At 40.2% G+C, this 22,417-nt stretch overlaps 1 protein-coding gene across 2 annotated transcripts; it reads right to left on the bottom strand.

Moving 5' to 3' along the window:
• Positions 1–59: 59 nt before the first annotated feature.
• On the bottom strand, positions 60–22,195 carry LOC144663834 (serine/threonine-protein kinase SIK3-like). 2 transcript variants are annotated; one of them, XM_078524898.1, is made up of 10 exons: positions 21,945–22,195; positions 21,590–21,706; positions 12,739–12,802; positions 11,895–12,010; positions 11,132–11,177; positions 10,783–10,907; positions 7,375–7,498; positions 4,677–4,888; positions 1,140–3,314; positions 904–1,057 (listed from the first exon to the last, which is right to left on the bottom strand). In XM_078524898.1, exons 1-10 carry the CDS (start codon positions 22,077–22,079, stop codon positions 1,037–1,039), a joined length of 3,135 nt encoding a protein of 1,044 aa, XP_078381024.1. In that variant the 5' UTR covers positions 22,080–22,195; the 3' UTR covers positions 904–1,036. The 2 variants fall into 2 exon arrangements, with proteins under 2 accessions (XP_078381022.1, XP_078381024.1); XM_078524896.1 differs by having other exon boundaries at positions 60–3,314; positions 21,945–22,188.
• Positions 22,196–22,417: the final 222 nt, after the last annotated feature.

Genomic DNA, 22,417 nt, shown 5'->3' with positions numbered 1-22,417 from the left:
CCCTACCCCCCCCCCCCCCCGAAAAAGGCAGAAGAATGAGCTGGCTCTAAGTGCCCTTTGATTAAATTCGCTGTTTGTTAACTGTCTTCAATAATCTTTATGAATTTTAACCACCCTCTTACCATTTTGAATCAGTAACAGATCATGGTGTCAGTAAACAGTAATTGCAACGTTCATTTGATTTGCAGCGAAGTTACATTGCTCCTTTAACGCGTGCAATTCAACCCGTGAAGCATGCTGCCAAAAACACGTTATTTACGGAGCCTCGAAATTCAAACGAAAAATGTGGAAGCCAGTCAACGCTTAATGTTTCCGTGAAAAAAGGTTACTCTTTTAAACGGAAATATAACGCGTTTTTGATGCAATATACGAATCATTTAACTTCATGTGCACTTTAATTCCCACATACCCGAGAAATATCATATTCACACTGTGAACTTTAAAAAGAAAGAAACTTACACGAGGAAAGTAAAGTGTCCTCGAGTTTTCCAAAACGAAATTGCGCAGTTCACGAAACTAATATTTCTTTCTGGAAACGACAGAAACACAGATTTTTCCCCAGTATAGGAATTACCTTCGTCTTCTAAAACCCAGAAAAACAAGGGAACAGAATTACATAAGAAGAAAGCACTTTACCTTGAGGTCACGCAGATGAGAGACGCATAAAGTCACGCTAGCACAAATGTCACGCAATCTAACTATTAAGCCAAAACTAATTTCTGAATTCAATTCACACCGCTCTCCTTCAGTCACAGATTCATTCCCGCCAATACCTCATTACAGAGTTTCTTGTAGTGCCACTGGTTGCCGCTGACGCGTCGCAGGCGCAGTCCGTTAAGATTCCCCTGGAGGGGGCAAACTTCGATTTCAACGCACACACTCCCCTGCTGAAGGGTGAATGTCTGGTCCGACTGTTCGTAAGCTATCTTGGCGGATCTCTGATCTAGCGATCTCTTTATTTCACTGATGATATCCGGAATGCACTTGTTAGAAGTCATATTAACAGAAAAAGCCATCCGTAGCGTATTCGTTTGCGTCAAGTCCGGCTTGCCGTCTCCTATATTTGGAGATTCAAGTAAAGAATCCTGGTTAATTGTTCCGTTGGGAGATAGAGTCCTATACAATAGACCGTCCCTTACCCCTAAACCTTCTTCCAAATTGATATTGTTGTTTAACATGTCTCTTGCATGGTTTTGCGACAAGACGTTATTCGCTGTCGCTCTTCTAAGCAAGTCCATAGAATTCCACGCGTCTTGCGCAGACGGTACCGTGTGATGTCGACGGTGATGCACGGGCGACCTCTGCCCGACGTTACCCGCGAGAAGCGCAGCAGCGGGATTTGTCCCGAACGTCCCGAGAAGGGCTACGGGACTTATAGGGAGAGTCCCTCCACCCAGCCATCTTGCTCTCGCCAATTCTTCAAGATCATTTTCATTTATCATGGCATTTCCCATCATAACACCCGGGATATTGGCGGGTATTTGCGGGATAGTGCCCGTTTCCGGCACAGTTTCCGTCAAGCTTCCGTTCGACAAAGTCCTCGTTGTGGTGGTGGCGATGTTAGGAATGGGGTACCGCTGACTCAAAGGTACCGCAGTTATAAGAGGAGAGGGCGGCGGCGAAGCACCTGGGGACGACAATGCGCCACCGTCGGGCATAAACGACGACGTGTTTGCCTGCGAGGATAAAATATTCTGAGACAGAAAGTTCGACGTCTCAGTGGAAGAAATAGGCGGCGAGTCCTCGATTAGAATGCTGCTTCTTGGGGAGTTGGACGCAAGGTTTGTCGCTAGAGTAGAGAGAGCGGTACCGTCTGGGCCTATACCACCACACGGAGAGTGGATAATGCCGGCAGAGTCGAAGGGGGAAGGCGCACAATGTTCAATGTTCAAGCGCTGCATTTCCTGATGAAGCGCATCTGGGTGCTCCATCGACGGCTGGGCGGGAATCTCCTCTAGATCCTCCACATCTGACCTTTGCCCTTCCAGGTCCAACTCCTGGCTGGTGGTGTAGGCGGGCGCGTACTGTGCTTGGAACTGAGCCAGAGTGGCAGCTAACGAGTCAGCGCCGTCTGACGCCCTTCTGCTGTAAAACTGCTGCTGCAGATGCTGTACGTGCTGTTCCTGTTGCCTGCGTTGCTGTTCCTCTTCCGCTGCTTGGCCGTACTGCTGTTGTAGTTGCAAGCATTCTTCTTGAAGCTCACGCAGACTGTTTCGTTTGGAGCCGCTGCCGCCGATGCGTTCTAGATGCTGCTTGTAAGCGAGCACTGACGCCGCACCGTCCGAGGCTCGCCTAGATGCGTTGTATCGAATCCCGGTAGGGGTGGGGATGAATGATCCTTCGCGTCCTGCACCTCCCCTGCCAGGAGGAAACACGTTCCGTCTTGTTTTAAACGGTACCTGAAGTAGTCGAAGTTGAAGCTCGTCTGGCATTTCATTCGGTGACGTGTGACGCTGCCGTGATCCTCGGCAAGCCATGTAGCGCGCAATGGCGTCCTGATCAGGCTCTTGATCTGACCCGCTGTCGTTTGCTCCTTCGCTTATCTGCGGACTTGATGGTCCTGGCGAGACAGAGAATGGTGACTGGCATACGATAGGATTGCGACTGTTTAACGGCGAACCACTTAGCGAGCCAGTATTACCCTGACTATCATCTGCATACCCGGCCATGGCACGTAGCGCATGAAACTGCGCGATTCCAGCAGCTAAGCTTGTCGCGCCATCAGAGGCCCTTCTATCCATGGGCGGTCTTAGCTGGAACACTGTGGGCACCTGTAGAATTTGCTCCTTGTACCGGAGGTCCAACGTGGGCCCATATGGAGGGAAACCTGGGTTCAATCCCATAGCTCCAGGGAACGCATCCTCGGTGGCTTGACCCAGGGGACTTAATGGCCGTTGAACCATCTTCTGAGAGAGCACCTCACGGAGTTCTGGCGGTATCTCCATCATTGGGTCCACCGCAGTAAGGGTGTGCCGGCGCTTCTCCAGGTACGACTTCAAGCTTGGAAGGATCTCGTCTGGCATCTTATCGTCTTCCTCATCCCCCTCTTGGGACAGATCCCACTGGTCCTGCAGCGGCTTGACTCGTCTTGTGGGCGAGTCTGGAGTGACCTGCACTGTAGGGACCGTCATGGATGGCTTATCGGAACCAGTCCCCTCAGTATCCGTCTCCATCATTTCCGAATCTTCCGAGTTACCAGCGGTGGCAGTTATGTTGGCGCAAGGGTCGTGTGATGTGCTGGCAGATTTCTTGACCTTTTCCATGAGTGTGTAATAAATACCGGCAAATTGATCGTAATCTTTTTGGCGAAGAGACTGCAAAGAAAATAAGGACAGTACTGTAAGATTAAGACTACAAGTATTGATTAGCCCATCCCAATAAAATGTTTCGTTTCCCATCGCCCGCCCCGTCTCTTGTGAAGGTGGGTCGGTCGGTCGGGCAAAAAAAAAAAGGATGGACGGGGTCAGAGAAGGTTGGGTTGCTAAGTAAGAAAGCCTGGTTACAAAGTCAACTCGAAAACGTGATCTTTTCTTTCGTTATCCCTTACCAAATGTCTAAACAGCCTTTAAAAAATATAGTATTGATGTTAATTAAAGAAAAGGACATCGCATTACAACAATTGTTGTTAATAGAACAAGATCGTGTGCTTGCAAATTAAAGTACTTGCTTCTTTGACTAGTGAATCTGGATTTTTTTTTAATTTTCGAAAAAAATGGGTCGGTCGGGCGATAGGAAACGAAACATTTATTAGAATGGCCTTGGACACAATTATGTACCAAAATTATTTACATCTTGTTGCAAACTTCTGTGTTACTGTTACAAGTATCTTATCAAACGAAATAATTTCTAACAATACAAAACATCAAAAACTTATTTCGACTGAATTCCACTAAATCGCTTAAAAGACGATATTACGCATATTTTGGTTTTTGTGAATTTAAAATTCATTTTCTCCAAGGCTCTGATAAGAAATTGCTGTTGATGTTATCACGGATAATTACTTACATCTTTGGCTTTTAAAAAGAGTATAAAATAACGCAATAGGATTTATAGTCTGGTACTCGATTTTTGTCAAACTAAAATTATGTTACTCGATTCCATGGTGGATTCCGTCTTAACAACTTTTCTTTGCTCTACGCACGAGACAACAGAATATTACATCTTTCTCAATTCTTTAACCGAGCTTAAAATGTACCAATTGTTTCCTTTCTATCTCAACATTGGATGCTTCTTACATCTGCGATTCTACAATCCTGGACAAGGAAATAGGGCGATCTTTGCTGACGTCAATGTTAACGTTTTGCCTCATACGACTTTGTGTAGACAAGGCATCATCATGCTTTACACACAGTGACTCCAGATATTTAAAGAGCTTGTGAAATTATCGGCGAAATTTTCAGCTCTTTGTGTGCAATATTCAAGGAGATATAAGTGTTCAAAAACTGCAAATTTTCTGGGTGGCGCTTATGAGCCCATACGTCCTGTGTAAAATATCAAGTTTTCAAACCTGCGTTACGGAAAAAAAAAGTGTTTAATACATCGGGCTCAAATTTATAGCGAAAGTTATTCGTACCATGTACTTTCAGCCCAGCAGTTTAGAGAAAAATCTGCGAAAACCCCTTGACGTTGCTTCTTTAAATGTGCAGAAAATCAATCTTAAAAAAGAGAAACAGCACCTGAATGGTCTTTTCTCGATCGATTCCCCTTGCAAGCATCATGGTCAAGACTTCTTCACTGAGGTCCGCATCAGAGCTGGAGTCAGTTATGAGTGCGCTGGCTTTGTCTTCTTCATTCATCTCGTTTATCCATTTGTGATTCATGATCTGCGCCATGTTGTATCTCTTTGCCACGTCACGGACCAGCATGTGACGGATAAGATGCTCGCATTCTAGACAGGAAAAAAAATTGCTACGGGTAAGTCAACAAGACGCGGCTAACATAACATAACACAACAAACCACACACAAAACCAACACAACACAACACAACATAACATCAACTTTATTTGCCTCGAATTTTAGAGTTGCTAACAAGGGAGGCGCGGACTCCGGATCAAACGGTCCGGGTTCGAGCCGGGTCACTGTGTTGTGTTCTTGGGCAAGACACTTGACGTCTACAATCTGCCAAAAAATTCAAACCAAGACAGCGAAGACGTGTACAGCCAACCCGTTGCAAAATAAAAACCTCGACGTTCCCGCGTTTCGCTTGCCGTCGGCTGCACGTTTTCCCGCGCTTTTTAGCTGTTTCATTTTCCCGCGGTTACTGCCAGTTTCGTGTTTTCCTAGCCCTCTCTTCAATTACACAGTTTCGCTTTGAGTTATAACAGGTTTATTGCAGAATAAATTTCTTCTGCTGCACTAAACGGGTATATGATTGTTAAGGGCAAACTTAGAACAAAAACAAAAACAAAGTGTGCTAGATGCGGCCACCTTGTAATTAAAAAGACGGTCGGCCAATTACACCTTGAAAACAAAAAATGGAGACAATCAAATACTAAAACATCAGCTGAATTTTGTCGAGGGATGCAACCTCTTGTTTCTGATGGCACATTGCGCGAGTGGGCGATTTCTCGCGAGATAACCTTTGCAACAATTTGCGTGTACTCCACGATCGCCATCCGCGAAATTTCTTTGCCTGGTCTCGGCGCTCTACTAGACTGTGACCGATTGAGTTCATTCAATTAAAATACTTTCACAATCTTTTAACAATCAACTCATTAGTTTGGAAATGACCCGTGAACTTAAAGGGCAGCTTGATCGCTAACTTTCGCGTGCTATGAGCGACTCGCTGAAGTGTGAATGTCGATACTTTGTATAATTGCCTGCCTAATAAGTGAATAAGGAACTTGCGAGAACATGTTAAAGGGGCTATGTCACGGCTAATTTAATTTTATGTTATTAAGTCTGTCAAATATTCGCTATGAAACTACATGTTTGCAAAGAAATGAATTCTATGATTCTAAATGAAAAAAACATAGCTTCATTGCAGCCAAACGTGTCTCCCGGGCGTTATTAGTTAAAGTTACAAGCATACAAGATTAACTTTGAAAACTGTTCCGCCGGACCATATTTCAAAAACCCACATCGCAACCCGTTTCAATCTTCGTCGCTTTTGGCCATCCGTTCCTTTTTTTGTATTTGCTTTGTCATTGAAATGTTCCATTACTGTTTTAAAAGGGTATTTTATATTAAACGAATTTGATGGTCATTTCCTATGGCTAAGTTTGGCTAAAATCCGTGACACAGTCCCTTTAATGTACGATTGAAATCGTTTCTTTCAGTCTAATGGAGAGTAGACAAGCGGAAAAAAGACCAGAAACGCATTGCTGCTTTTACAACAATGAAATTGAAAAATAGTTTACATTTATTTCTCAGTCTTCAAACAGAAATTAAAAGGACGTTTTTCGGCACACTTATTAAAAGCAGTAGTACAAAAAAGTAATAATTCGAATATGCAATACACCTTATTCCAAAATGGCGGCAAATACATTAATCTTTTGCCTATATGTTAATTAGCCATTATTGCCTCGTTTTAAGCCCATTATTCTTTTGAATTCTGCAGATACGATCGAGGCAACGAGGGCCAATTAACATGAAGACAAAAGAATAATGTATTGTCCGCCATTTTGGAATAAGGTGTATGACTTTCCTAAGGATTAAACTTGCAAAAAGCGAGAGAGGTAAACTATAATAAATACACAACCAACCAAAACCCAAGAAAATGAAAAACTACGCGCCGTCGGCGTAAGCAAATGTGTGTGGCAAATCAAATAAAAACTATTGAGCGTTGTTCTAACTTTTAAGTCTGTGAATGAGACCCTAGTGTGTGACTATTCAAATGAAAGCTATTGAGCAGCACTTCCATGTGGTACTGTTTATTATGCTGTACAAGATGCTTCTAACTTTTAAGTCTGTGAATGAAACCCTAGTGTGTGACCATTCAAATGAAAGCTATTGAGCAGCACTTCCATGTGGTACTGTTGGTACTTACTTTTAAGCCTGTGGGAAAACCTCCAGCTGTATACTCTTCAAATAAAAGCTAATGAGCAGTACTTTCAGGTGCGTGCTGTTGTTGTTGTTGTTGTTTTTTTTTTAATTAATTTATTTATTGCAACACAAAGAACACTACTTACAACACGAATACATACACTACTTACAATGCTACTTACAATACATTACTTATTACATTATTTCTTCACTACTTTTATAAACATTTCTTTTTAAATAGTAATAGTCACGATATCACAGGTGGTGCTGTTTATTAAGTCGTTCAAAGTGGTTTAAACTCGTACTTCCCAAAAGGAAGGGCTTCGGGAAGAAGGGGCTCGGAAGCTCTGCTTAATGGTGACATAACGTTAATCAAACTTTTCACTGACCTGTGGACATGAAGAAAGGAATTCTGAATCGACCATCCAACACACGTGAGCGCAAACTTTGCAATGTGCTTCCATCAAACGGCAGAGCACCGCACACCAGCACGTAAAGAACCACACCAAGACTCTGCAAAAATACAAACTGGTCAGTAAAGAAATTCTCCCAACCGATCTCTGTATAGTTCTTTTAGTACTTATTGGGAGAATTTGTTTGAATATCAAGAAAGTTCGCCTTTGCTGATCGCTTTCTAAATTCTCCTGTCCCCGATACTCGATTTTGTATCGATACTGTTAAGAGATGTTCACCCTTCGTCAGAGAGGAGGACATTTGTAAGTTTCTCAGTTATGGCAACCAAGCTTTTCACTTATTATCTCAAGGCACATTTTTGGTGAAATTTACACGCTGGGAGTACGTCTTAGATGAGTATCTGCGTTGAGAAATGTTAGCTTTAGAGGCGTACTAGTAATAGATAATACATGAAACATGCTACTGAGGCTTACTTTCTATGATACTGTTTATTGTGCTGTACAAGGCGAGCCTCCTTACATTCTTTATATCTTTTAAGATTCTGATGGACTAGAAATATCCTAACTAGTGTGTGACAATTAAATACAAATACATATGAGACTAAAGCAACTAGCAGTTCTTTCATGTGGTACTGTATATTATGCTGTACAAGGTGGTTCTAACTTTTAAGTCCGTAAATGAAACTATAGTGTGTGACCATTTAAATGAAAACTACTGAGCAGTACTTTCTTGTGATAATGTTTATTATGCTTGTACAAGGTAGTCCTAGCTAACCTTTAAGTCTGTGGATAAAACCCTACTATGCGACCATTCAAATTTTTAAAAAGCTATAGAGCTGCAGTACTTTGTAAGTTGTTTGTCCTAAGAGATTTTTGACCTTGGATAGGTGTTTTATTTTAGAAAGGTGCATGTCTGCCTTAAGAAAGCACAGGAAAGTGCCTGCCTTGGAAAGATGTCTGTCCTAAGGAGGTGACTGCCTAAGAGAGGTGTCTTTCTCAGATAAGTGTCCGCCTTAGAGAGGGTCTAAGAAAGTGTCTGTCGCCGAGAGATATCTGTCTTAGAGGGGTGTCTGTCTAGGAGAGGTGTCAGCACTAGAGTGATGTTTGCCTTAGAGGGTTTGTCACCTTGAAAGCTTTATTTGAAAAGAATTTTTTTGCTATAGTGGGACCCCCTTGTGGAACAAATTAGCTTTTGTAACCAACCCTATAGAAATAAAGATTGACTTGACTACATCGTATGTCGGGATAAGTATAGAATTGTTTTTGTCTTCATGTGAGCTTCAAGTTAAAATGTCCGCTACTATTGTTTTGTATTCAACTTTGATAAACAAATCCTTACTCCTTGCTGTGCTAATGCCACGCAACAGCTGGCAAAGACACATCGCGACTGTATCAAGCGGTACACCTGGTGATGCCTTATATGACCATTTATGCATGACGGCCCTCCGCTGCCCTATGATCTCTTTTCCCGTGCAAAACATTATTCCGTATTCACAAACTTTGATGATAGTAAACGAATATTTATGCGTACAGCAAACCCGCTATCCTTAGCTAATGGATTTATCACGCACGTTGCGTCGTGGACAAATCTTTTTCACGCATCGTCGCTTTACGAAGCCGCCGTCGCGTTTTGCTTCAGTTGATCCTAAATAGCCGCTAGCATATCGCAGCGGGTGGGGCTACTAAACAAGGTCGGGAAAGCAACAACGAAAACATTGGCGCATAAAGCTGAATACGTCTAAATCTACGATATCTGAAAGCTTTATATCTTCTCTCTGTTCACAGAAAACTGATAACAGTTCGTACGTGACTAATCAGTTACTCGAGCAGTGCTTTCTTCGCACGAGAAAGTCGGAAACGCTGGCACGTGCATACGTGGCACACGAAACGCGCGTCTCGCGTGGAAAAGCGCGTGAGACTCGACACCAACGTTGTCCGATTTCTACAGAAAGCGTGGAAATATTAATAGCATGCCACAAAACTGTTGTCTTTTTGCTCAACAAACCAGTCAGTTCTTTTAGTGAATGCACAGATTTGACACAAAAAAAAGTTAACGGAAACGGTCGACGAGTGGGAGTTAAGATACATTGTAATTAAATTTTACGCCCGTTATGTCTATTGTCTTTAGAGAGAAAACTCGCAGTAAACAAAACAAACGCAAAACGACGGATCAACTGAAAATTAATTTCCTTCAACGGAGGTGTTTCCGGTCATTTCAAGCTTAAGTGAGATGTTATAGTTTGGTGACTCACGCTTAACTTCCAGAAACAATTGCCCACACTTGTGTGGTTGTGACTTTCAAGTCTGTGAATGAAAACCAACAGTGTGACCATTCAAATAAAAGCTTTTGAGTAGTACTTTCAATATTTTGCAAAACTTTTTAAATTGATTTAGCTTTGCCCTTTCGCACTCGTGGGAGTTACGAGTAAAAGACTTAAAAAGCTGGCAGTTTTAAAGGTCAAGTGCACACGAAACGTTTCTGTTTAAACTTGTGCGAAATTTTCACGTTCTCTCCGAGTCCAAGTTGTTGATACAATGCACAGAATCTTAGCACAGAAACACAACACCTTTTCCCAAAAGTATTCACTTGCTTTTCCCCTTGAAAAGATAGTTTCAAACTGCGTGATGTGTAGGCTAATCGCTCCGGCAATGGACTTTGTTTTTACGCCTACTCAAACGGGCGTTTTATAACAATTATACAATTATACATTCCGGATATACATGCAGTTACTGCCATCGGGCAATGAACCAAAAGCCTTCTAAGTTTCAAGGTCACGACAAGAAAAAATCCAGAAAATCGTTAAACTGAGCAGTTTTACCTTTTCAGAAAGGGGCTATGTCACGGGAATTACGCAGATTTTTGTTAGTTGAAGGCAACTTAACCCTAAATAAACATTATCTTTGAGCATCTAAAAGAACAATATAACGGTCCTTAATTTGCGGATAGAAATCAAGCTACGTCTATAAAAATCGATTTTTCGAAGCCGGGCGGAAACAACTTAAACTTGCCTAATTTTCAATTCACTCCGTTTCCAACCGGCCATCCGCTGCCAAAGATGCTCGTTAACAGTTTCAGTGCTCCAATATAGCAATTTTTTATAAAAATGGACTATTATTTTTAGGTTTCCTGCGACACAAATATAAATTTCGGCTCTTCATATATCTGGTAAAATCCGTGACATAGGCCCTTTAATTTGATCGCCGATGTACCACAACAGCTCATTCAGAAAACCGATTACCACCCGCCGATTACGAACCCAAACAGTCAAAACAATTGTTCTTTTTATTCACAAGGACAAAAAGGAGTTCAAAACAGATAACGTTCAAACGTATACTTGCTTGTAAATCAGGCATGTTTGCAGTGGATACGTTATGTAAACTTACCCAAATGTCCACTTCGGGTCCACAATACGCTTTTCCTTCAAAGAGCTCCGGTGCTGCATAAGGCGGGCTTCCGCACCACGTCTTCAAATGCTTTCCTTCTTGAAATAAATTACTAAATCCAAAATCTGTGAACAAGAACCATTTCTTCATTCAACTTTTCAGATAAAACAGATAAAAGGCAAATGAAACACAGCTTATGAGGACCAGACGGCTGAAAATTTGTTACACAGTTGGAGTTATTTCACATCTCGTACATGCGTGTACTCAACAGTTTACTTTGCAAAAGTGAACTCAATAAATATTAACATTTTTACGGAGGTGTATGATATGCTCATAAAAATAATCCTACCTGCTATTTTGATATTGAAATTCTCATCTAATAAAAGATTCTCTGCCTGAAAGGGAACAAGACGGACAGTATTAACATCTATTTCATGACGAGTACATGAGGTGTATACTTTCTAAACTGCTTTGGGTAGAGTAGCAGTGCAATTCTACGACTATGCACCAAAAACGTGAAATCCTAATTTCTGCATTCTCCAAGGGAATAAAAAATTAGTTGGAGAAATCAGGGGGTTCAAGTAGTCTGGATTCAAAGTACAGTGTTTGACTGTCCAAACGACAAGAAATCCAAGATTTTAGAAATCAGAATTCAATTGTGTTCGAATCCTGCTCGGGGCATGCAATTTTTCTTTCATTTCAGAGACGTGTGTCGAAAGCCATAAATTAATATACTGTAATTTATTTACATCTTTCTTTAAATGTTTAAACTTGTACCCCATGTAAACTTTGCAGGCATGGTGGCCTAAACTTATTTTATGGCTAGTGAGCTGCACTCCGCATTGAACAGTGTGTTCTTGGGAACTTTTAGACTCTAAATACATGTACTCTCATAGTGCTTGTCTTCACTCAGGTGTATAAATAGGTACTGGCAAATTTAATGCTGGGGGGTCACCACGCGATTGACTAGCATCCCATCCAGGGGGGGGGGGGGGGAGAAGTCCCTTCAGTTCATGCTACTGAAACCTGGATAAGCTACTCCTGATAGGCCACTAGGCTGGTATGCAGACTTTGGCTTTACCTAACCATGTAAACTTGGTCAGTAAACTCACTTTTAAATCCCTATGAACAACATTCTGCTTGTGGCAGTAGTCAACAGCGGATGCAATTTGTAGAAACTTTTTTCTTGCTTCCTTTTCATTCATTCTACCATGGGCTACTAAATGATCTAAAACAAGAACAAATATGCAAAATGAGCACAAGGTTTTTGTATGAGGACAAAAGGGTCCACCCCATCCCTAAGCTCCACCTTTAATGTAGCTAAATGAAATTAAGGCTAAGTTAAACTTGAAACATGCTGGCCAGCGGTTTCCATTTTAAGTATTAGGGGTGGACACTTAACCTCGCAGGGGCTGCCCAGGATTTTACAGCTCCCCTGTTGATGTTAGGTCATTTAGTTTGTGTTGCCTCAAATTGCACACATTCACAAGTTTCTGGGCCCGCCCTCACTTCGGTGAGTATATGGAAAGTATGTTAAGTTTTCCACTGATTAGAAGTGTGACAGTGCCTAGGTGGTTGCCACCCACAGGGTTGTCATGGTTACCGGATGCATTTAGATGCAGTTCTTGGCTCCACCAACTTCCCAGGCACCTCCCCATGCTTATCTATTTCTGATGTGTTAAATTTGGCAAAACAACTTATTTTATGCAGTGATTGTAACACATTACTAACATTTAGGCTTAAAAATAAACAGCACAGTTTTAGGGCTTTTAAAAAGTGAAAGCCAGTCGTCCATGACAAGTAGATTTCCTTGTCGGCAAGCAACTTTCTATTCTCACTTGCCCAATAACCAAGGGCCCAAGCAAGTCATCTTCCAACTCAATCTAAGAAAGTTTTGTCTGAAGGGCAAACTGGAGTGTAAGATTTGAGAAGCCCTGTATTTTATCGATCACTTACCAAAAATCTCTCCTTTACTGGCATATTCTGTTACTAAGTACAACATTCTGTCTGTTTCCATCACCTGTTGCAAAACAACCAAGAAAATATGTGTCTGTTACCCTCAGAGGTACATGCAAACTCATCCCCCCATGTCTACAGGTACAGGGGGAGGGGGTTTGATGGATCCCCCATTCAGTTCTTATTATAAAAATATGGGTTGTCACAAAGTGCAAGGCAGCAAGGTGTGCAATTCATTGATTAGCCTAAATAGCACTCCAGTTAGCCTACAGTTAGCTTACATGTAGGTAACTGGTAGCTTGCAGTTATCCTTTTTATTTGGAATAGGGATTTCTGCCTCACATGCCTCGTTGCCTAGCCTCCCATGCCTCGTACTAGTATGCCTCGCCTCGCCTCGCCTCGCCTTACATGCTTTGCTGTGTTGCCTCGCACACCTCGCCCACCTCGCCCACCTTGCTGCCTCGTACATTTCATCATTTGTAAGACTCTAATAATATAAGATATCTTCAAAGCATAATGCCTTTAGTAGAGTGCCTGAAGCTTGCTTTACAAGATAAGATGAATGGGCCAGCTTGGATTTCACTAAAACAATGTTCGTGAAATTAAAAACAAGGTAAAATCAAGAAAAAAAACACATTGTTAAACAATAATGTGATGGGATGCTACAATGAACTACTACTATAAAACTACATTTGAAAAAACCGTGACAAAAATAATGTCATTATAACAAGAAGGAATTAAAGAAAAAGTTGAAATACGGGCAAATAGTGTGGAATTGGCTTCAGAAGCCTGCCTTCTGTTACTCTACAACCACATACAGTATAGTCACCAACTCTAATAGCTACAGATTCTTTGGTGCCAATATAGTGCCATGTGATGTCATTCCGACATCACTTAATTGATTATTTTCTTTGCTGAAATTGTCCTTTTTCTATATTAATTAAGGTAATTCCAGAACTGCCCATAGATTTTCAATCAAACTTTGCCTGTTGGTTGTTTACCTTAAGGGAACTTAAATTTTTAGATAACAAGGGGGGGGGGGGGGGGGGGGGGATCAGGGTGTTCATTTAGGAGCAGGAAAACCTTGTATATACCACATAATTCACAAAATTTTATCAGCTTCCAGAAACGTTCATATTTGAACCGTTAAATTAACGCTTTGTGAGAGCAAAAAAGCAGGAAGAAAGCAAAGCATAAACTACAACAATAAATGTATTGCATAGCTGTCAAGGAACAATAATGTATGTTTCATGATAGATGCACACACTTAACATCGATGTTCCTAGCACACAGTGTTCTTGGCCACAATTATCTTTTTAGGAGTACTGGTAAAGTACATGGTTGCAATATATTTCTTCTGCCATAGAAATTGATCTGTATTCATTTTATAGAAAGAATTTGATTGCTAAACTCAAATTAAGAGAAAAAAGCCAAGCTGCATTGAAACAAAAGGTTAACATTTGATTGCCAATATGAAAACAATAAATTCCAATGAGGGTCAAAGCGTGAGTATCAAATATTGAAAAGCATACTGAACATTTCAAGTTTGACTCAAGATATCTGGAATAGCACCCACCCCTATCTATATGTATAACAAGAACTTTTTTCATGTTTGCTAGAAAAATAGTACTGGCAACTTGAAACAGCAACCGAGAGAGAGAAAGCAAAGTTGGGCAACACTATTGTATGAACTACCGGTACATCAAAAAATTTTACTTTAATTAAACAATGTTATTTGTTTTGCAATAAAAGCTGCCAACAAAAGACTGTCACAGATTTTTACGTTATTTTACTGTAGAAGGAAAACGTAGCTAAAATAACAACAATTTGTCATCAGCTGTTTCATCACTTTAGTTCTAAAAAATGATTAAAAGAATATTATTTTTCTTATTTTAACAAACGCTTTGTCTAGTACACAGCTGATGAACTTCATGAAAACACCAACAAAAGAATCCTGTATTGATGTACCAACAAATATTCACAGCTCTAAAGGAAATTTAAAGCAAGTCATTGCAGAGAATTTATTTTCAGCTTGGGACTACATGAATTGGTTGGGAGGAGACCATGTCCAAACGTGGGTCAAGAACTTGTTTTAACTTCAGATCAATCACAAACTCAGTGATGATCCAATGCTTACAAAACAGCTACAAGTACACCTGACTTGACACAGCAACAATACATTTGTTCTCTTTAATTATTGCAACCCAGTCCCTCCAAGTTTATTTTTTTCCTTAGTGGCCATTTGGCCACCGACTGCTCAGGTTTGGTCGCCAGTGAAAAATTTTAGTTGCTAAATTAAGCTCACGCTTTCAATCCTTCTTCTCAATTTTAGTCGCCAGGTTGGCGACTTTGGTTTCAATTTAGTCGCCAGCTCCAAAATTTTAGTCGCCATGGCGACTAAAATGGTCTTAACTTGGAGGGTTGTATTGCATTTTTCACTTAAAAAACAGCCAGCTTGTGTTTATTTCCTGTTTCTTTTTTTCTCTGGGTTAAACATGGAAGGAAAACAAGACCAGGTGTTAATGACCCCAAAGGGGAAATAAAATCAAAACCCTTACACATCTAGTTAATAGAATGACCTTCGACCCTATGAGCAAACTCTTCCTTGAGCAAAATTGAGGAAGGAAATGCTACAATCATATCAGGTGTCACTTGTTTTTCAGACACCACGCAATATAAGGTCTCAACATATTATGCACAAGGGGAGATCTACAGGAAAAATGTTCTAATCTCAGAGTAGCCACTGTCTTGTTCAGTTCCTGTTCAGTTCCAGATTATGCTACAACTAACAAGGAGTCATGAAAAAACAAAGGTCTGGATACCTTATTTTTACTTATTTTCACAAGGCTTTGAAATTTTCATGATAGCAAAAAACATTACAAAATTATTTAAGATGAGCAAAAATGAAACGGCACAAAATTTAATACCCTGCCAACACTTTGTTTACATGATTTTATAACACAACTAAAGTAAAGCATGCACTCTGATTGGCTAACTTAACATCGACTATTTACACGTGGGTGGACGGTGACAAATACCTTCAAAAATTTAAGTCTCACAAAATTTGCCTCTTCTCTATTCATAAAATTAGGTTGTGACAAAAATAAATTAGTAACATTAACATAAATTAAGGTAATGGAGAGTCTGGACAGTAAAAAACTACATGTACAAAGGAACTACAGTTTTTGACCATAGAAATACATGTAATTCTGGCCAGTAAAATTAATGAAAAGTATGGAGGATCTACAGACAATAAAGGTCCAGACACTTGGGATTCAACTGTTAAGTAAACATACATGTACTTAAATCCCATGTGTAGTACATCCTTCTCCACCCAAAGACTGTGTCTGACATTTGCAGACTGCAGAATGCAGACAACATGTAAGAGATTATATTATGTTATCATTACCATTAATAAAAGCTCACTGTAAACAATCTAACCAAAGTGCATAGTAGGCTAAACAGAGTGAAAAGTCTGCAGTCTGCACATGTCAGACACCGACCCAAAGACAACATGCATACATAGATGTGTAATGAATACCAAATATTTTATTTGGGAAATCAGGAAAAAGCTAAATTAAATGGAATATTTACGTTGCAATTCATCTGATAGATCTTTAGACTGACTATTGACTTAAATTTCCATGGGCTCTGACCACCCTTATCAGAGTAAGAAAGGCGAACAGAGGCCAGGGATCATGTAGCATATAGGGTGTCTTGAACTTGGATGGTCTGATTTAAAAAACTGAAGAGCTAAGCATAAGGCCACCCAAAGGCTTACGGTACTTTGCGAAACGAAACAAAACAAAACGGTACTTTGCGAAACGGTACTTTGCAAAATGGTATTTTGCGAAATGGTTCTTTGTGAAACAGTACTTTGCGAAACGGTACTTTGCGAAATGGTACTTTGCATGAGAAGCTTTTAAATCGAAACTTGTCGCGTCGCGAAATAATTTTTTAACATGAATCGAAAACGCAAAAAGTGAATGCAAGCAACATCAAAAATAAAAAAAATAAAGACGCCTGTTAAAGCATTACTCTCGTTTTAGTCATCCGAAAATGAAGGAAGCGAAATCTTTCTGCCGCCTAGGATTTTTTATCTTTATTATCTGACAGTGCACACCAGGGGTATCGAATGGTCTTTGCGAGCATTTGCGAGCATGCGAGCACAGCGTTTTTCTTTGCGAGCATGAGCATTAACAAAAGTTAGCCTTGTGAGCAACGAGCACTTTTCAAAAACTACCTCCAATAAAAACCGACCATGCAAGCACTTGTATATTTATGCGAGCAAGAGCAAACGAGCACCCACTAAAATTTTGCGAGCATTCCGAGCAGAAGCCTAATTTTGCGAGCACTACAAAATTTTGATAGACCATTCATGACCCCTCACACCGCCCGGCACGCCAGTGTCTAAATAAAGGTCGCGATGGTCACGTCTGTCATGCTTTCTTGTAATGTGAAGTCATGAGAACGCCCAAATAAAAATTCTGTTTTGTAACATGGTGAACGTTTATTAAGATCGAATAAAAGTTTGAAAGAAGGTTGAGGAATTTATGGCATTTATTAGTGTTTAGTAATACGATTTTTACGGCTCGATAGTAGTCAGAAACGACAAAGCACGTGTGTCCTGTCCCGCCGTCCCAGACATTCGGTATGCTGGAAAACAACTCAATGAATAGACTTGTCTTGTCTGCGATCGACGAATTGGTCTTCACTTTCTGCAACAACTTCATGATAGTTCTTTGATCAATCTCCACCCTATATTTTTACCTATTGTACCATTCCGCAAAGTTCCATTTCGCAAAGTACTGTTTCGCAAAGTACCATTTCGCAAAATACCCTTTCGCAAAGTACGTACCATTTCGTTTCGTTTCAATTCGCAAAGTACAGTAAGCCCCACCCAAATGTTTAACATTTCTACTGGTGAAGCCCCATCCTATTAAACTGACAGACTTTTCAAGGTCAAGGCAAGAAATCTTTACAATATTAGGAACAATGAATTAAATATTAATTTACCATTACCGAAAAATGATTTTATGAAAAGGGGCTTTCTTTACGCTGGTCCTAAATTGTGGAATTCCTTGCCTAATTCAATTAAGTCAGCTAAATCTCTTGCAGCCTTTAAAAGAGGACTGGAAGATATTGACTTTTTTTGATATGTTACTATCTTCTTATTGATAGTTTGTCCCACTTTAATAACTGTGTTAATACTCTTTTTAAACTTTACTCAGCTTTCATGAAAACCAATTGTAAATTGATGGAATTCCCAGTTTAAATAAAGTGTCACTCACTCACTCACTCTTGATCGCTATTAATGTCAGTCATTTTATCAACTGATACCAAACTCAACCTATACTTGGCCAACATAACAACGGATAGTGGGCTGATAATCGGCCATACAACAGACAACCGATATACCAGTGAACTATCGGCTGAGGGTCGACCGCTGATGTCGGTCAATGTGTCAACCGTGATGTTGTCAGTGGCATGCCGATCGCTACAGTCAAAGTTTATCAAACTAGTACAAGCCAACTTGTTGTAATAGACCAAACCTGATTCAGAAAGGGTAAAAAGTCTGCCTCCCAGCCTTGTGGCCCATCAGGCCTGAGCTACGGGAATCCTGGCTTCCACAGCACTAAGCGACAAGGAGTATTTCCATTCCTCCTGTTAGTCCATCGCAGGGTTACCCAAGCAATAAATTCACCAGGACCCCTTTACAAATCATTACTTGATTATCATCATGTATACATACAATTTCCTAAGAATCATTTGAAGACTTCCCTTTCTGAAACAAAATCACTTTTTTATTAGCTTGACCCATGTCCTGGCCATGCAGGAAAAACAGTTTTAAGGGTTGAAAAGAATTGACCCCCCCCCCCCCCCCTCTCTCTCCAGCAAAAATAACAATAAACAAATGAATAAATGAGATAGAATATGTGTGCACAATCATCTAGGAATTATAAGTGGTTATGAGTAAAGATATTTGCTTTAAAAATAAAAATAATAAATAAATAAAATATGTTTATAGTGGTCATGCACTTAGCTTCATATCTCAACGAGATAGCTAGTTTACAGGCATGCCACTGAAACAGAGGAAACAAATATTTTTAAATGAACATAACAAGGTTAAAAATCCCAACTGGCAGGAGACAGACCAGTTGACTATATATACAAAGCGTGGTCGAGGATTTGAACTCGGGACAACCGAGAAACAAATCCAGCTAGTGGCAAGGGCAGGTCTTGAACCGGGGACCTCCAGATTACAACACCAGCGCCCTTAACAGGGTGTTCATTAGGCATCGGAGATTGGAGAATTCTCCTTCTACTACGTAGAACTCTCCGGCTAAATTTCAAAGGCCTGTAACTATTTTTTTATAAAGATGCGCAACCTTTAAAAATCATTCTCCGGTTACTTTACACTATTCTCCTGCTATTACAATTCTTAATGAAAACCCTGCCTTAACCACTCGGCCACGCTTGCCTCCTAGTACTTAGAAACCAGTGTGAAGTATCGTCAGTGTCTAGTGGCACCTTCCAAGGGGTAAAAGCGACAAGCGACATGACCCTAAATTCTGGCAACACAGGAACATTTTTTTTTTAATTAACAGCAACAAGTGTCATCATTATGGCACTGAAATGCGACAGCGACACAGTGCGACAGCAACACAATAGCGGGAAAAACGACAGCAACATTTACAGATGTTGGCTAGGCGACATTGGTTCCCAGTAACATGCTACATTGCGACACAGCTATCCTTGGAAGGCCAGACCTCTAGTACCATTAAAAAATAATAATAACTGCACAAAATACAATTTATTTAGAAGGCAAATAAAAAAATACAAGAAATAGAAGACTTACAAGGGCTTACTCCAAAAGACTCTTAATTTATTTACTTTTAATGTTATTAAGGGAACAAAAAAAAACATTAATTTGAAGGATTAATTCACAGCATAACTTGTATACTGTATCATTTTCTGTACATGTATGAACGCATGTAGTGTAATAAGAACATAAACAAATACTTGTAGGCATTATTTATATATTATCCAGACGAAAAATACAAATTGAATCAAATATTTGAGATTGTGCATCAAATTCACAAAGGGTGCCCAGAAGTGTACCTAAAGTTTTCTCTACTCCTTTGAAAACATGAGTTGCACAATTCATGGACAAAGGGGAAGGATCAAAGATTTATGGCCAAAAGAATTTACATGCACTTCAACTCAAATATTTATAATTCCATTTGATGCTGTCAACATCTTTGAAGATAATTTTGTTATTTGCTCACACACAGACTATATTGTTTATAGCTACATAAACTTCTTGAAAGCACTTCAAATGACTGTGGTTGGTTCTGAACGATAAACACATTTGCGGAAGGAATTTTTCACCCCTTGGAAATACTTTACGATCTCGCTTTAGCTCGCGCTGAAATGTGACAGATTATGCAGTGCAGTTCAAGATACATAGTGCATGAAAATATATTGATACAAAAAAGTCATTGTACAATTTTATGAGGTGTTGCAGCTGGGGATGAAATGTTAAGATAACCTTTGCGAGAAATGAAACCGCCACCCATATCCTTTGGATTTATTTTACTAAGGACAGCTCCAATAACCCTCACAATCATTGATTTGGAAAACAATTGGGTTTTACATGCAAATTAGAGCGGTATAGTGAATTTTGAGGATTAAAGCTTACTTATAAATCCCATTGCTTAGCGTCTTGTTTCGCCAAAACAACACTCGAGTTGAATAGAAATTTTGGAAGCAATCAAGTGTGTCGAACTCACGTCTGGGGGTAGTCGGACAAAGCGTAGCGATCCAAACAGATGCTTGCAAAAAACAGCAGTTCTATGTGAAAAAGCGAAGGCACCGCTACTTATCAACAAAATAGAAGCGAAATGGAATATTTATTAGGCTAAATTCCCTTCAGTTGATCTAGCAAAACAACAATTCAAAATGTCACCTTCTGCAATTTCCGAAAGCATCGAGTTTCCGCGACTTCCACAGGTTCAGAACTCTTGTAAAATGAAAGTATTAACTTAAAGTAACTTAACATAAAGCTCGTAATTTTGGTTGGGTTAATTTCGCGCGATAGTTGTCAAACAATCGCGGTCGCAAATTTGTAAACAAAAACATCGAGGGAAAAAAAATCGGCATTTGCACTCTTGGCGGAGGAGAATATTTTACAGCGAAAGAGTGGAAATTTCTCTTGAGAATAAGACAACGAAATTGGACCCAATATGAGACTATTGTTCTGTGTGTATAAAGCGAAAATTAGAGTATTTGTCAAAGATCGAACGTTCCGCGACGGCAGAACATCCATGAAACCAACAACAATGTGAATTTCAAGGCAAATTGGTTTACCCTGTATGTATGATTCTAAGGATTGAATTTTTTCTGGGTGATTTCGCTTCCACGTAGATCAAGAAAGACCAAAAACTGTGCCGATATCAACAGAAGCAAGACGTGACACGGGCACTTGAAATGCAGAGCCTATATGACGCTTTTTTCGTCTCGCCGGCAAGCTCTCTGTGTATACATGTACACGTATTGTGATTTTCTCCACGCTCGCTGTCACGAACTGTAGCCAAAAGAATTGCAGTCATTCTTTTCCTCAAAAGCCTTGTTAATGATTCTTAATCAAACCTAGGCCACAATAAAATTTCCTGTGGTACCACAAAAATCGTAGCCGCAAATCGAAGACATCAGTCGGCGTTGAAAAGATGTGCACATCTGCGAAAGGACATGTCATGTAACTCGTCGGGCTATTGGCGACGAAAGTGCGAAATGAGCCACAAACAGCGAGAGAAAAAAATATACTATAAAGCTTATACTTTCGACTTACCTGATAAAGTTTAATAATATGGGCATGATCCAGCATCTTCATGATCTGTACTTCACGAAATATTTTTTTCAAGTTATCCTGATCTAATTGACTTTTGTCGATGATTTTGACGGCAACCTGGTCGGGAGAGAAGCAAGCGAAAAAATTAATGCGCTTCGAAACGAAGGTAGAAAACACAAAATAAACTAGATGATTGATTCGGTGAAAGGTTGGATTAGTAGTTAGGCTGTCAATTCTTTCGACAAACCCGTTACATAGCGTTAAGTTGTCCTTAAATCGGCGCAAAATTGTCTGAGTCTGTTATCGCGGCCAAGTTAAGATCGAGTAAAGTCGCACATACAGGCAAACACAGTACCTTTTGTTTGGTAATGCAGTGCGTAGCAAGCTTGACCACTGCAAAATTGCCCTTTCCAATAGTCTTTTCGATATTGTAGTAACCAATTCGAACCACACTGCCATGGCGATTATGCCCTCGCGTTTTATCCGCCATTTTCGCATGATTACATGTTCCCAAGACACAAACTGCGCATGCTGGAACAGCACGCGCGAGGTCCACGCGTGGAACACCAGACCGGAAATCCTAAAAATCCGCGCTACTTTTTCATTAGAATTACGTCGTCGACTTTTGCAATAAAATAACGATTCGCAGCTGCCCTCGAAACTGCTAGAAAACATTCATTTCCTTGTTTTAAGACATCCGTTACTTTTGCCTGGGAAAAACGTGGCTCGTCAGTGGCTAAGAAATTAGGTTTACGTGTGTAATTTTGCATGTTTTTTTCTGTTTTCTTATTTTTTTTTTCCAGAACAAGAGGATCTGAATTATAATGC

Source organism: Oculina patagonica, chromosome 8 (genome assembly GCF_052425735.1).
Source record: "Oculina patagonica isolate OP01 chromosome 8, crgOcupat, whole genome shotgun sequence".
NCBI classification, from domain to species: domain Eukaryota; kingdom Metazoa; phylum Cnidaria; class Anthozoa; order Scleractinia; family Oculinidae; genus Oculina; species Oculina patagonica.
Note: the sequence above shows the minus strand (reverse complement) of the source record. Positions and strands in the feature narration are given on the sequence as shown.

Excerpts from the sequence above, each read along its gene's own strand:
- LOC144663834 (XM_078524896.1), bottom strand. The coding sequence starts at position 22,079 with ATGGCGGATAAAACGCGAGGGCATAATCGCCATGGCAGTGTGGTTCGA. Across the intron at positions 7,499-10,782 it reads GACCCGAAGTGGACATTTGG|AGTCTTGGTGTGGTTCTTTA; the intron begins GTAAGTTTACAT and ends GTATTTTTGCAG. Across the intron at positions 3,315-4,676 it reads ATCGAGAAAAGACCATTCAG|TCTCTTCGCCAAAAAGATTA; the intron begins GTGCTGTTTCTC and ends TTTTCTTTGCAG.